At 46.1% G+C, this 15785-nt stretch overlaps 1 protein-coding gene across 2 annotated transcripts; it reads left to right on the plus strand.

Annotated features, from left to right (window-relative positions):
* The first annotated feature begins 1416 nt into the window (after positions 1–1416).
* Positions 1417–6640, plus strand: TOPORS (TOP1 binding arginine/serine rich protein, E3 ubiquitin ligase). Of its 2 annotated transcripts, none has more exons than XM_058043706.1 (2): positions 1417–1575; positions 3173–6640. In XM_058043706.1, exons 1-2 carry the CDS (start codon positions 1417–1419, stop codon positions 6152–6154), a joined length of 3141 nt encoding a protein of 1046 aa, XP_057899689.1. In that variant the 3' UTR covers positions 6155–6640. The 2 variants fall into 2 exon arrangements, with proteins under 2 accessions (XP_057899689.1, XP_057899690.1); XM_058043707.1 differs by lacking the exon at positions 1417–1575 and adding an exon at positions 2306–2736.
* The last annotated feature ends 9145 nt before the right edge of the window (positions 6641–15785 follow it).

The raw sequence follows: 15785 nt of genomic DNA on the forward strand, positions 1-15785 counted from the left end.
AAGAGGGTCCCACCTTGCCTAGGAGCTGACACATGCACACAGCATTTATCAAGTTGACAGAGTACGACTATTTGAGATACAAATCCCTCCTATTGTGCCAGCAATGGGAGCGGGTAGGTGCCAGTGTGGGGGCAGGATGGGTATGTGTGCCCCAAATGCACCTGCTGGAGAACTGAGGAAAGTAAAACCAGTGAGTCTTGGCACCCACACACAAAGCAGGGCTTCAGGTCACAGCCCACATGCCTGGTGCTGCCTGCTGTGGACATAAGAGAGGTTGCATCTGCCCTGAACACCAGGGAAAATTACTGGGAGCAGTGATGTAATTCCTGAGCAAACTTCGACATGGGCTACCTGGTGAGGAGCAGGCAAGTCATGAACGATAGGCCTGTGCTGCTACCTGGGGAGATCTTTAGGAGCGGAGTACCTGTTGGGAAGCGCCAGAGCAGGCATTTACTCTTGAGCAAGAAGCAGGACCAGCTGGTGCGTGGGAATGAGTAAAATGGATCAGGATATGGGGCAGGGCTATCACATGAACAGAGGGCTGTGCTGGTACTCTGGGCATCTGTGAATTCACGTGTGCTTTTGCAAACTTTAGTCCATACTGACTGTGGTAAGAAAAGGGACAGGGCTGGCTGTGCTTCTGTTTTACCCAAGTCCTGGTAGTAATACATGCAGGTACCGTGGCAGGCTGTGCCCCACCTGCGGAAGCCTGCACAACCGGTCTCGTCCGTGTTCTTTGCACACTTTTATCTACTCCAGGTATGCACTTGTAAAAATCAGTAGGGACAGTTATTTTTCTCTTTCCTAATAACGTCTTATTAGGAAATGCTTTTTCTATCTCCTCTTTGCTACGTGCTATTTATGTTTTACTTGCCCAACCAACCATAAGACTATTCCAGTCTTCCATGGAGTCCTCTGCGCTCTGGGAGACAGTGCCAAGCTCCCGCTGGCGCGGCCGGCGGACTCTGCCATTGCCTCGGGCAGCCCTTGGGGCAGGAAGCGGCTCTCCCGCGGCCGTGGGAGGCCACCCCGCGCCCCGAGAGAAGGACACGCCGGCCGCGCCCCGCCCCTCCAGCCGCCACCTGCGGAACAAAGCGCGCTCCGCCTCGGCGCCGCCACCGCCGCGACTCCCCTCGCTTTCACCCGCCCGGGGCCGCCGCCGCCCGCGCTGCTCCCCGGGGCTGCTCCGTACCGCCAGCCCTGCCGCTGCCCCGCGAACACTCACCGGGCGGCGCAGCGGGCCGGAACCCGCCCACCCGCCGCCGCCATCCCGGCCCCTCCATCCCGGCCCCGCCCCGGAAAGGCGTCACTGCGCGGGGCGCGGATATGACGGCGCCGGCCCCGGCCTCGCTCCCGGCAGATCCCGGCTCAGCTCCGCGCCCGCGGGCAGCTGTTCCTGTGGCAACGCCGCCGCCGATGGCGGACCCGTCCCGGCGCCTGGCGGAGGGTGCCCGCCGCCGCCGCCCGCCAGGGGAGGAGCGGCGGGAGCCTCCCGGCACCGGGCGCTGCCGGACGCGCCACAGGCTGAAGGCGGCCGCGGCCCTGGCCCGCGCGGGAAGCGAGGACCCGGCGGCGGTGAGTGCGGGCCTGGGGGCGGGCGGAGCGCCGTCTCCTTCGGGGCGCTGGGTGGCGGCTGCTGAGGCAGGGGTGGCGGGGAGCGGGCGGGGGCGGTGTCGCAGCGGGCGGAGCGGGGCGGGGGCCGGGGCCGGGGCCTGGGCCTGCTTACCCGCTCCGCTGTGCCGGCACTTACTTGAGCCCGGGCTGCGCCTCTGGCGCCCCAGCGCTGCTGCTGCCCCATCCCCCGGTGTCCTGCCCCCGCAAAGGCCTGCTGCCAGACGGGCTGCAAAACATGGGCTAATGGATTTTGAAGTAGGGTGGTAACTTATTTCCACCGGATTGTAATGCCTTAGGGTAACGCCAAAACTGAAAATAACTTTTAAATCGATTGATTTTTTTGTTGACCATGTTTGACATCTCTCATGATTTCACCGCAGCCAAGCACCACATAGCCACTTGCACACTCCCTGAGATCAGGGAGGAGATTGAAAGGGTGAGAGCTGAAAAACTTGTCAGTTGAGATAAAGACAGTTAAATAAGGATGCCTAAAGCCATGCACAAAACCAAAGCAAAACAAGGACTTAATTCACTGCTTCCGATGGACATGCAGGTGTTCAGCCATCTCCAGGAGAGCAGAGCCCTATCATGTCTGATGTGATTTGAGCAGACAAGCATCTTTACTCCAAACATCTCACATTTTCTCCTTCTTTCCCCCATGTTATATATTGAGGATGTCACATGGTCTGGAAATCCCTTTAGTCAGTTTGGGTCACCTGTCCCAGCTGCATCTCCTCCCAGCCTCCCATGCCCACCAACTTCCTCACAAGTGTGGAAGTACAAAAGGTTCTGTGTAAGCCCTGCTCAGCAATAACAAAAATATCTCTGTGTTATCAACACTGTTCAACACCAATTCAGAGCTCAGCTCCAGACCAGTCACTGTCAACAAAACTTATTATCTCAAGCAAACAGCATAACAACCTACTAGATAAAAGGCAGTGTGTACTTCAGCATGACATCTGGTTGTTTGTCCTTCAGTCATGAAAAAAAAAATACTTATTTTGGCAGGAACACATCCCTGGAGATTGTCTTGTCCAACAAACTGTGTGTGGTCCAGCATGAATGCCCAACAAAGAGGGGCAGACTGTGCAGGAACAGAACAGGTCCAGCAGAACTTGGAAGGTGATAACATAGTTAAAGTCCAGTTACTTCTTTTGGTTGGTTTGTTTCAAAGTACAGAGCTAACTGTTCTCATAACTTTTCATATTTAAATGCTAGATTTTTTAAGCTATATTTTGGAGGATATAATATAAATAATAAATTTACTGACCACATCAACAGAGTTATTTAAGAGTGGGGAAGAAGACAGGCCTGCCTGTTACCTTCATCAGTGCCAGCATGATTTGGGTGCTGTGTAAAACTTGCAGCACTGAAGAACTAGAGCTCACTGTGAAGAGAAGTCAAACCAAGTAGTTAGGTCATACTGCCTCTTTGTTCAGCATTCTCTCAGAGCTCCTGCTGGGTTTTGCAACTGTGAAAGAAATTGTTATGAGTTTCTACAGGGTAAGATTTTTGCCTCTCTGTGACAGCAATGATCTTCTGTCTCTGTCTTTTCTAGAACATGACATCAGATAAGGAGTTTGCAGAAAATAGCAGTTTTTCTCCGAAAGCCAGCACCAGTAAGCTGCCGACAGATGCGTCTCCCGACTCCAAGTGTCCCATCTGCCTGGACAGATTTGACAACGTGGCGTATCTGGATCGCTGCTTGCACAGGTTCTGCTTCCGCTGCGTGCAAGAGTGGTCCAAGAACAAAGCAGAATGCCCGCTCTGCAAGCAACCCTTCTTTTCCATTTTCCACACGATTCGTGCTGAAGATGACTTCAAGGAGTACATCCTCAGCCCTTTAGAAACAAGCTCTTTTGCCAGCCCTGACGGCCGGAGGTTTCGTTACCGCACCACCTTGACGAGGGAACGCCGCGCGCGCGGTTCCCCTTCCCGAAGGATGCCGTCCCCTCCGGATAACGGGATGCTGTTTGAAGGGCTGTCGAGCGAGCCGGCGCGACACAGGCACAGGGAGATTCAGCAGATGCTCAGGAGGCTGGCCTCAAGGAGGAAGGCCAGCGCGGAGGGCAGATCTCTGCGGCAGATCCAGGAGGAGGACATGATCACCTTCCGCAGGGCTCTGTACCGCACCGGCGTGCGCATCCGCAGCATCCAGGACGGCGGCCGATACCGAGAGATTTCGGCCGAGTTCTTCCGCCGCAACCCTGCTTGCCTTCACCGCCTGGTTCCTTGGCTGAAGCGAGAGCTTACGGTCCTGTTTGGTGCCCACGGGTCTCTGATCAACATTGTGCAGCACATCATCATGAGCAATGTAACCAGGTACGATCTGGAAAGCCAGGCCTTTGCTGAGGACCTGAAGCCATTTCTGCTGAATCGGACAGAGCACTTCCTGCACGAATTCATCAGTTTTGCTCGTTGTCCTTTTAACTTGGAAGCATACGATCAGCACGCCAATTACGACTGTCCTGCCCCGTCGTATGAGGAAGGAAGCCACTCAGACTCATCAATTATTACAATATCTCCCGATGTGGCATACCCGCAAGGGCCGGATAACAGTGTGTCTGTTCCTGGCCTTGGTCAGGCCCCGTGGGATGACGAAACTCCGGGGCCTTCCTATTCCGTTTCAGAAGAGGTTCGTGCAACCATAGCTTCTCCTCTGGAGTCATCAGAAAGTTCTGACGAGGACTCTGCTTCAGGGAGCCGAAGAACCAAGCTGCAGACTGAGTTACAGGCCAATGCTGACTCCAACGACAGTGGCTCTTCCTCAGACAATTGTGTCATTGTTGGGTACGTTAAGCCGCTGGCTGAGAGGACCCCAGAAGTGGTCGAGCTGTCCTCTGACTCTGAGGAGTCCATCAAGGAAGAGAAAAGGGAAGAGGTCAAGAAACAGAGACCAGTCCAGTGTCACAGCTGGAGTGACAGTGAACCAAGCAGGAGCTTCTCACCACATTCCCCAACATACAGGGAGGATGTAGGAAGTTGTAGAAGCTGTTTATCTCCTGCAGTTGAGAAGTTGGAATCAAAAGGGGATGAGAAGAACAAATACAAAAGAAAACATCTGCCTCCACAGGACTTGAGTTGGAGCCCCTCTCCAGGGAGTGATACAGTATGCTCCCCTTGGAATCACCGATTGTCTAAAAAGGGAAAGTCTAGAAGCCCACAGTCCTGTTCACGGGACAGTCGAGGCAGCCATGGCCATCGGTCTAGAAGGGAGCGCCATAGCAAAAGCCAACTTAAAAAGAGACGATCGAGAAGCAGAGATAGTAGCAAACATAGGAGCAAAAGAAGCAGCAGAAAATCAAGGGCTCATGACAGCAGAGCCCCTCTGAAAAGCCAGAGGGACTCTCTAAGTGGTGAGAGCACTCCATCCAGAGAAGTGAGCAGATCACGTTCACGCAGCAAAGGCCACAGTAAAAGGAGATCAAGAAGTAGAGACAGCGATCGCTATTATGTAAGAGACAGTTACCAAAGTAGACACCAGTGGGGTTCTGCTTTCTGTAGTCGAAAGGTGTTTGGAGACAGCTATGAATCCTCCAGCAGAAGGAGGACCCGGTCTAACACTCTTTACTCGCGGCAGTCTGCTAGTCCAGAATACAGGATACGATCATTTATTGAGAGGACAGATCTGCATAGCCAGAGGGGACTCCATGAGAGGCACTATTACTGTTATGAAAGATGCAGGTCAAGGAGTCGGTCAAGCAACAGATCAAGGACTCCTTCTGGAGGAAATGACAGAATGAAAAGTGAAAAGCCTGGTGGAAAAAGGAAGTACAAAACTCGCCACCTGGAGAATACATTCATGGAAAGCACAAGTCTAGGAAGAGAAAATGAGTCCAAGAAAACTTCCTCAAAATTTGGTGATTGCTGCAAAAATGAAGATAGCCTGTCAGACAATCGTGCAAGCAGTGAGACAAAGCGTAAGAAAAGGAAGAAGAAAATGAGGAGTCCAAGCGTGGAGATAGTCTATGAAGGAAAAGCAACGGACACAACGAGGCATCTTAAAAAGAAAAAGAAAAAGCATAAGAAGAAACACCGGAAACATCAGAGTAGCTCAGTACATTCTTCTCCGGTGGTGATTACAATTGATAGTGATAGTAGTAGCAAGGAACCAGAAAGTACCGAATGGGACAGCAGTATTACATGGACAGGCACAACTCAAATAAATGAGAGGGAAAATGAGTCTCCATCTTCTTTTCTGAGGAGGACAGGATGTGAGGAAACTGCAGAAGTAGACAAAAAGTGTGATATCCCTGACACAAGGGAAAACTTAGATGGTGGCGTTAGAGATGCTGATGTCAAACTTCAGGAAACAGCAGCTGATCAGAGTGTTACCACAGTGAGTACCAGCAGTAACACGTCTCACACAGAAACTGTAACCAGTTATGTTCAGGAAGCACCAGCAGCGCCTTCCAGTCAACTGCCTTCCCCCAGGACTTCCTTCCTAGAGTGTCCAGAGAGAGAGCCATTGATACTGAGACTTCCAAAGAGACTTGTCAACAGATCCTCGTGGTTTGATTTCCCAGAAGAAAAAATGTAGTAGGCTTTCCTTGGAACACTTGTTAAAACTGTGAATTTAACGACTTTCTTTTTCCCCTTGAAAACTAAAATGTCTGATAGGGTTTCTGTCTGTTAAAAAGATGTCTAGGAAATGTATAAAACTTTTGAATGTGTATGCACTTTGAAGTCAAAGAAGATAGAATATAGCTAGTATGTAATTTTAAAAGTTTGTTAGAGGGCTCTTTGGAAGTTTTAATTTCATAAAGCCATCCACAGAGTGGATTTCAAAGTTTTGTGTAAACCAAACAACAGAAAACGAATCCAAAACAAGAGCCTAGAAATGCATTTTATGGGGATTGTTCTTCTTAGACCAGAAAAATGTTTAGTTCATAAAAAGTGATTCAGTCTGAATTCCAGCATCATTTCAATTTCTGGTTTAAGCAGATCTCTGCTGAAAAGCAGTCACTGATTTATTTCCACAGAAATTCTCAAATATGTCAAAGTCTGAATAAAGCAATAAGTTTTTTTGTTTTTTTTTTTTTTGTTTGTTTAAATATATTTACATATGTACTGTGTGTTTTGCAAATGGAGTTTTTTCTTTTGGTTTTGAGTGTCCTATGTATCCAGACCATTGGATATTTTTGCAGTCAGGAGAACTTCAGGTTGGAAGGGTTGTTTGGAGATCAGTTGGTACAAGCCTTCACTGAAAGCAGGAACTTTGATGAGATTGCCTGGGTTTGGTTCAGTTCTGAGTTTTCCCAAAAGCTGGGTGGCCGCTCTGTCCTGCCCTTTCTGAAATAAGAGTTTTCCCTTGGGAAACATTTTTGTTTTCAAATTTCTTATTTTTATTTCCCTTTTTGGAGCCTGTGCATTCTGCCTTGCATTCTATAGCTGTGCAATCTTTCAGAAGTCTTTTCCTCTTCTTTATATCCTGTGGCTGCATACTTGAAAAACATGTGTCTTGTCTAGCCTTGGCAATAAAAGGTCTTCCTCCTGACCTCCTTGAAATAACCATCATTCACCCAGGTCAGCGCATCCTAGATGTCCTGCTGCAAGTATGTGCAATTCACAGGGCTCTGGCAGGGTTTTGTTTTCCAGGTTTTGCCCTTTTCTGTGTGCACAGCAGTAGCTCTGAGGGCTGAATGAAGAGGGTACCTTCACTATCTCTCCTGCATTACCTCCATGAGTTTTATGGATTTGACCGTGGCTGGTTGCTTGCCAGGTAGTCAAGCTGCTGCTCTGTCACTTTCCTTTGTCTGCAGGATGGGGGAGAAAGTAAGATGGGAAAGCTGGGTTGAGGCAAGGACAAGGTACTGTCACAAGCCAGATAGAGCTGGGTACAATTAATATCTTGTATTGCCAGTGAAAAATTGAGTAGGAGAAGAAAAAAAAGGCAAAACTGAAACTAATCTCCCCTCCTTTCTCAACTTCACTCTTTCATATGTGCTCTTCTACCTCCTCCCCAGCTGTACAGAAGGATGGGAAATGGGTATTGTGTTAAGTCCATCACATTTCTTGCTGCTTCTTACTCCTTACACCGTTCCTCTGCTCTAACATGGGCCCTTTCTACAGGTATGCAGTACTTCTGAAACAGATTGCTCCAGCTGCCAGGAAACCTGCTCCTGTATGTGCTCCTAAGCATAGGCTTCAGCTCCTGACAGGAGCCTGTTCCTGTGTGAGATCTCCAGGGGCTGGAGCTTCCATAAGGGCATCTCTACCTGCTCCAGAGTGGGGCTTTTCCACAGCCTGCAGGTGGGTCTCTGCCCCACTGTGATTATCCAGGGGCTGAAGGGGCAGCTTGTCTCACCATGGTAGTATCCCATGAACTCTCCCGCCTTGGTCAATTCCCAAGTTCACAGCCCTGGAAACAACAGTAACTACTTACCATAGACTTGGTCCTCCTAGGAGGAAAAAACAGACTCCCAAATGGACTTCTCGGTCACAACTTCCCCTGGTTTGTCCTGTCCCCACACTGGATTGGTATCCCTGGTGGCCACCCCCCTTCCCCTGAAGACCAAATTCCTCTGCCCAGCCTTTAGCTCCACTCCCCACCCCTTCCCTTTTTCAAGCTGCCTGCTCCATGTGGTTCTCTTTTCCTCGCTGGGTCCCCTTCAGCCTCGCTCCGCTGGAATAAAACCTTGCAAAAGAGACTTTCTTGCCCCTGTCGCTGAGCCAGTTGTGGTGAGTATTGAGTGGGGGTTTGACTGCATTGCCTGAACGTTAACTCCGCTTGCTTTTCAAGAAGAGCGGTTTATTAGGGACAGATAATAGTACCTCTGTTCTGTTCAGCGCCAAGTTCTCCTGGAGGGCAGGGGCTCAGGGCCTGGGGTGTCCCTGGCAGATGGCTCAGGGATTGCTGCTGCAAGTGCCGTTGACTGGAAGGCTTGGTCCATTCACACAGCTGGGATATCCTTGGCAAAAGTGGCACTTCTCCTACACCCAGAGTGCTGGGATGGAGGGTACAGGCTATCGAGGAGAGGGCAGGGCAAGGTGGAACTCTTGCACTAAACAGAAGGGAGAAGTTTGATACAGCCCTTACAGTGGGTGGTGATGTGGTCGGGAGTCTCTGTGTGAAGATGATGTGGTGGAAGACAAAGCAGATATGGTGGGTGTCTTCTATCAGTTGCCCAGCCAGGATGCCAGTGCTGAGAAGTTAATTTAACAGGCAATTAGGAGAAATCTCTGGATCAGCAGCCTTTCTCCTTGTGGCAGATTTCAACTTTCTAGAGACCAGCTGGAAATGCCTCCTGCTATGGTGAGCAGATTTGAAAAATTCTTACAGTTTATGGGAAAGAACTTTGTGTTATAAGTACTCAGAGAGGTGCCTAGGGAAAGGAAAGGTATCTTAGACTTACTGGTTTGTTATGAAGAAGGCCTGTTGATAGATGGCATGGTCTTGGGCCACAGTGATCAGGAGATGGTTCAGCTTAAAAATGTCAGTGCAATGAGGAAAAACGAACTGCAGGGTTGCTTCTCTGTTTTGAGAGAGCAAACATTGCACCACCCAGGAGTCCCATGGGAATCTGATCTTGAGGTCTCAGGAGCTGCATGCTATATGGGATCTGCTGCAAACACTGGAAAAGAGCAAGCTGGCAGAAAACATTCTCAATACTTCAAAGACATTTACAGCATGGGAAACTTCATTTGGTTGTTTTTCATTACACTGATTGCTAGGAAATTGTCAGTAAAACAGGGTGAAGGGTGTCTAGGGCAGTGAGCACAACTGAGGAAAACAAGTGTGCTACAGGCCACCATTGCTTTCCAGTGCTGCTTGTGTAAACCAGCTCATGACTCCCACTGCACCTACCTGCCTAGTGTGAGTAAGCAGCATGACTTGGTGTCAGCTGCTGCTAAGGGTTGTACGTGTATAGAGAAGGCATTATGGCTTAGCCCCAGCTGGCAAATAACTACCGTGCAGCTGCTTACTCAACAGCACCCTACCCCACTGGGATGGGGAGGAGAACTGGGGGGAAAAACAAAAGTGAAACTTAACACTTTAATGATTGAACTGGAGGAAAATATAATAGTAGTATTAGTAATAATAAAAATGAGGGAGAGAGAGAACCAAAGAAAAGTAAAGTAAATAATGGACAACATAAGTGCTCACCACCTGCTGGCCAATGCCAAACACAGACAGGCGCTCATCTGGGTAACTCCCCCCGTTTATATACTGGGTGTGACATTCTATTTTGTGGAACATCCATTTGACCAGTTCAGGTTCCCTGTTTTGGCCATGCTTTTCTCCACCTTTTTGTGTGCTTCCTCACTGTTAGAGCATGAGCCGCTGAAGAGTCCTTGGCTCAGAGTATGCATGCCAACAACAACCAAACCATCAGTTTGTTATCAGCATCATTCTCATACTGAATCTGAAACACAGTGCTGTACCTGCTTCTAAAAAATACCTACTCAAATTCCAGCCAAAACCAAGACAAGGACTGAGCTGCGTTAATCAGCTCAGGGCAGGAAATGAGCTTTATCAATCCTCTTCTAGAGTTCCTGTGGCATAATCTTGTAGGCTTAGACAAGACTTCAGCCAGCAGTTGTGTTGGATTTAGCAACCCGCATAACCTTATCCAGGGCTATTTGACTTTTCCTGGATATTCTGCCTGTTTTCCAGGTGCCTTTTGAGAAGAAGGTGTCTTACCTACCTGGGGTGTAAAGCCCTGGACTCTCTTGATATGTTTCTTTAAGGTTAAAATTTTTATTCCCTGGGACAGGCATATGGGAGAAACACAGTGTTCTCAGGAGGTTAAACAAATTTTTACAGGCAAACTTAAGAGAATAAGGGTACCTGGAAAATTTTAAAGCATTCAATTGACATAAAGCATTTCACAAGACATTGACTTAGTAAACTCTAACCCATCCAACTTTAAGTTACCCAGATTTCAAGAAGAAGAAGAAGTTAGGGAGATGGTATTTGTGCAATTGCTTTTATCTGCTTTAGCCTCCTGGAACCCACCCCTCCATGTGGGGCTTCTGGTGTGCCAGTGGCTGATAACCATTTTAAAGCTGGGTTAGAGGCTCCAGGGAGGTGGAATATGGAGAAGTGCATCATCCCACTTTTTGCAGAGCTAGCCTTGTCACCCTGCCGTGCACAGACACACTTTGGTTGTTTTTGAGCAAATAATGATTTTCTCCAGTCTCTCACACTGGGGTAACTTGAAATCTCAGGAGAGACAACGAGAACAGATAAACCCACCAGAGTTATTTTGCTGTACATGCATGCAGAGCTTACTCATGTAGGCCTGGGATGTTTGTGGTTCATCCTGTCAGAAATACATAATAACCTAGGGTGTTCTGTTCCTCCTTTAGTACCCACCTGCTGTGCTTCAAATGAGTTTCTAAGGTTCATCATATTGAAATGAAACTACAGAGATGAAGCATATTTCTGTCTCCAAACTGGACAAGAATCCAAAAGGTGGCTGCAGAAAATGCTGCTGCTGTTGTCATGCATACCTATTGAATATTTTACTGGTAGATGAATCATCAGCAGTGCCACAGATGTTCAGTGCCGCAGTTTTAAGAAGTTTCAAGGGCCAGTCTCCAGCAAGCTGGAACTATCTGCAGTTCAACAGGTTTCATGGCTTTTGCCATGGAGTGACAGAAGACCTGGAAACATCCCAAGCCTAGCTTGGCAACCTGCTCATCTAGGTATGTTGTCAGTAGTCTCCAAAAGAGGAACTAAATTAACTGAAGCAAGCCTTTTGTTATTAGCAAGAACTGAGGAAAAGTTCCCTCTTAGGATACTTCCGAATGCTGAGTCCTGAAGAATTTTTTGCCCAAGGTGTGGAATGACCAACTGCACATTTAAGTTAGTCTTTAGTCCTGATAAATAGCATATGAACCAGTGTGGGTTCATATGTTATTCTTCAGGGTGGCAAAAATACCATTTATCTTTTGAAAATCTGTAGCCATTAGAGATCAGATGTCCATCCAGAGTGTTATGCACAGAAGTCACAACTAAGTGACAAGCTGCTGTCCAAGGCATTGAGATGAACATCAAGTGCAGAGGGCAAAAGACATGCAGAGCATAACTTTTTTTTTAAAGATCTTTCACTTCATGAGTGTAGCTGGGATGGTAAATTTAATCCTCAGCAAATTACTAGAGCCAGGTCACACAGCTCCTCCAAAACAGAGGGTTTTGTGCCTTGAAGTCATAGCAGTTTCTTGTCCATTAGCTGAAAAGACAAAAATTAATGTACATAGATGTACGTGTACGTGTATGCACACTGCATGCATTATGTTTATGGGGGGGGAGGGAGGGAGAGAGAGCAGGGGGTAGAGCATGAGTAAGCCTCTTGTACCCTGGGAGAGGAGAAAAGCAACAGCAAATATTGTGCATCTCCTGCATGAACTCCTATTTTATTTGGATATACAAAAGAAGGAAAAACTCTGAAACAACAAACCACTGGATGGATTGGTGTCTTGTAAGATTTATGAACTACTAAATTTAGGAGAGTCATTTTACTCTTGCTGTTGTATTGCAGGCTCTTATGCAAGAGTCAATAAGAAAAGAAAAAGCAAGTTACTTTCTCTGTGAGAGCATGTACAAGTACATAAAATTGGTTCAATTAATCTTTTCAACTACTGAATTTACTCTGGATAAACAAAGCATGTATCAGATTATACATTCTAGAAAGGTAATCAGCCTTTTAAAATGCTTCACAGTTCTGCTTTTCTCATTATTGTATTTCAGATAGTTTTCTGAATGGGAAAACTGTTCAAGTGAAATGTTAAATGGCATTCATTTGTCATTTTCTTGCACAGACCAAGCAACATCCTGCTAAATCTCAAGATATGTAGTCATTATGAAGCTTGCATTGAACTGTTCATCTTTTTTTACTCTTTTTCTGAGGTAGTCCTCCTTTTTAATGTTTAATTTCCAGAACTCCTGCTTCAATTGCTGGAGGTAAAACTCTGCAGGAATCACACAGATGATTAAAAACAGAGGACCATCACAAGCTAGTGATTGAGCTGTGTTCAGGTGACCTGTGCAGGCAGCCTCTGCTGCTTTAGCTGTACCTATAGATGTTTCTTCATGGCAGCAACCTGTGCTCCAAACCACGTCACCAAGATCATGGCAGAAGAAACCTGTAATTTTAGGCTGAGGCATTAATGAGTGGAAACAGATTTTATCGATTCTTTATATGGTTAATTTTTTCAAGAAGGAAAAAGGAAATCTCTATATTTTTCATGGCAAGTTGTTGCAGCAATAACTCAGGACTCTTTGACTTTTGCTATGAATTAGGTCATAGTAAACAATGGAATTAAATAGTCCCTTCCAAGTTAAAAAAAAAGGGAAAAAAATAAAATGTGAACTAAAGAATTCAGTCACAAAAGAGAACTTCACGTTGTTCAATGGCACAGCTGTTTGTACAGGCATCTCAGTTTCAGAGAGTGAGAGATTTGTTACACTTTCATCATTACACACTAGATGCTGTTGCCCACTTTAAAATTAATGCAAGAATTTCAACATTCCAAAGTGTGATTGAATACCACCAATTTATTTTGTTTTAATTCCAAATTTTCTATTGCTTTAGGTGAACTTTGCTATTTACTGCCCGATTTACAGGGCTGGTTGGCTAAACTAGGTTAGAATGATCTTCCTAGGGAATATTAATAATCCTTGTTTCAACGTGTCAGAATTGTCAGAAGTTAATTTCATTATTGCTGTCTTTTTGCCCAGGCCTATTGGTTGGTACAGAGCAGTGATGGAAGACAGTGTACAGTTAGAAAACAACTTGTGCAGGAAACAGCTGGCACCACAATGAAGATTGCCAAAGAACAAGTTGCTGTCACAGAATGCCCCTACCATGTCCCACAGGCCAAACAGGTGAATAATGATCTCATCTCCTACACAGCACTGAGCAGACGTGTTGAAATAGTATGTAACATATTATCTATGTTGTAAATACAGCTGCCAGAGATAGTTTCTTATAAGAATGCCTTGTTGTCACCAATTAGTATCCTGATCAGTTCCAGTTCCATCATAACTGAAGGTAAAAAAATAATAAATTTTATCAATGATTTAGCAACATCTCTACAAAATGGTTAAGAGCCATAGGGCTGGCATTTTTCCTCTGCTCTTTCCTCTCCTCTTTATTAATCCTTTTAGTACCTTTTCCATTTGTTCTGCAGGTTCCCCGGACATCTCAGGTATTTTATCAGATAGGGCAATATGGGCAGAGTGTGAATCTTGTGAAGTTAATGTCAGGGCCCTTGGGGCATTGCAATCCAGCCTTCTCCCCAGCTCATGTCTGCCTACACGGATGTCCAGCTCTGGCATGGTGCAGCCATTAGCCCGGGGTTGTGGTGTTGGGGTGCCAGGAGGTGCCCATCACCTGGGGCTTTGCATCAGCTCAGCCCCACTGGTTTGTCCTTGTGCCCAGACGCCCAGCTCCTCAGCCAAGCAGCCAGCTATTGTCACTTGCCAGTATTTGGTGGAGGTGCAAACTGTTTGGGCTTCCAGTTACCTTAGCTTTGTGCTGCATGCCTCGAGTCTGATTGTGTGCTGCTCTGCTTCCAGGTTCTGAAATATTACATTGCCAGTACCACTTAACAGTGATCTAGCAGGAGAATCTAGAAAACTGTCAGAAGAACAGCTTTGTGCCATGCTTTCGTGTTGAGTAAAAAGGACAGGGAAGTAAATGTCTCTGCAATGGTGAACTTTCCTGCACAGTTTCTCTTCCCTGTTTTTCCGTGGTCTTTCTTACTTTAACTTAAATTTGTCCGTGCTATGCCTCATTCACATCTGCATGTACTTTTGCTCCATCTGCTCAGGCAGATTGTTTTCCTTTTATTTATATTGAAGCACATAGATGTATCAGAAGCACAGCTTAATTGCTCTGCAACTGTCAAATTCTCTATGTGCATAAAAGGAGGGAGAGGGACTTTTTATATGGGCAGAGAGTAACAGGACAAGGGGAAATGGTTTTAACTGAGAGAGGGCTGTTTAATTTAGATATTAGGAAGAAATTCTTTTCTCAGAGGATGGTGAGGCACTGTAACAGGTTGCCCAAAGAATCTGTGAGTATAACATCCCTGAAAGTGGTTAAGGCCAGGTTAGATGGGGCCCTGAACAGCCTGATCTAGTGAATGCCATCCCTGCCCATGTCAGGGGCACTGGAAATAGATGATCTTCAAGCACAAACCATTCTATGAAACTGAACATGCAGAGAGAAGTTGAGAATAAGCAGAGTAATGATAACACAACAGGTTATATTTTCTTTTTCATAATAGAATCCAAAGTGATATCTCTCAAAAATAAAACTTTGCTAATATCTGTAGGCATTTGCTTTGCACAAGCTGTTTTTTGCAGGGGACTAAAAAATCGATTTTCCAGTCTTTTTTCTAAAGGCAACTTTATTTATAATCCAAATTGCATCTCTGATGCTATTTTCATACATCTATACAAACTGGAAATATTGTAGACCTGAAGAAATTACCATTTTTTTTCAGGAGAAGAGAGACAAATAAGGATAGGGTAAGTAATTTTTCAGCCATCTGCCTTCTGAAAGCACGCTACCAGCATTCGTGCCTTGAGTTGAACCCCACAGCATCATACCCTCTAGAGATGAAAATAAGAAAGCACGGACAAAATGGGTAGTGGTATTTGGCCAATGTGTTCTGTCTGATTCTTACTGTATACATTACTATGGCTATAAACAATATTTAGGTTTTTTCTGAAGGCCTGCTGAAGTGGAAAATCCTTTGACAGCCTTGCAGCTCTTATGGCTCCAGGGTAAGTCTCCAGTGGAAAATGTAGCATATAGAACAGAATCAGAAAACTTCACAATGGTAACAGGACGTTTCAACAGCAGTATAACTTTTGAACCTCATATTTTTTTTTGTGAAACAACTGCTTTTGTGAATTTTCAGTGAATGGCATATAAGTGAGCATTTGCATGTACAAAGTTATATCAGACATAGTGAAATAGACTTACAGACTTCCTGATGAAGTCTGTCAGATTTACTAGTGAATTATTTTATTTCTACCGACTTTGTGAACTATCTTGTTGAAGGGCATTTTTGTTGATACAGAGTTTCTGAGTGGCTTAATACATGGCAATAAAAATGAAAAACATTCTAAAGGTCTTTGAGGTATTTCTTTTAAAGTCAAAGACAGAGTTTTCCTAAGTCATGAGTTAGAGTGGAGGCAATTCTAGATAAGC

The sequence above is a fragment of the Melospiza georgiana genome, chromosome Z (genome assembly GCF_028018845.1).
Source record: "Melospiza georgiana isolate bMelGeo1 chromosome Z, bMelGeo1.pri, whole genome shotgun sequence".
Taxonomy (NCBI): domain Eukaryota; kingdom Metazoa; phylum Chordata; class Aves; order Passeriformes; family Passerellidae; genus Melospiza; species Melospiza georgiana.

Excerpts from the sequence above, each read along its gene's own strand:
- TOPORS (XM_058043706.1), top strand. The coding sequence starts at position 1,417 with ATGGCGGACCCGTCCCGGCGCCTGGCGGAGGGTGCCCGCCGCCGCCGC. Across the intron at positions 1,576-3,172 it reads GAAGCGAGGACCCGGCGGCG|AACATGACATCAGATAAGGA; the intron begins GTGAGTGCGGGC and ends TGTCTTTTCTAG.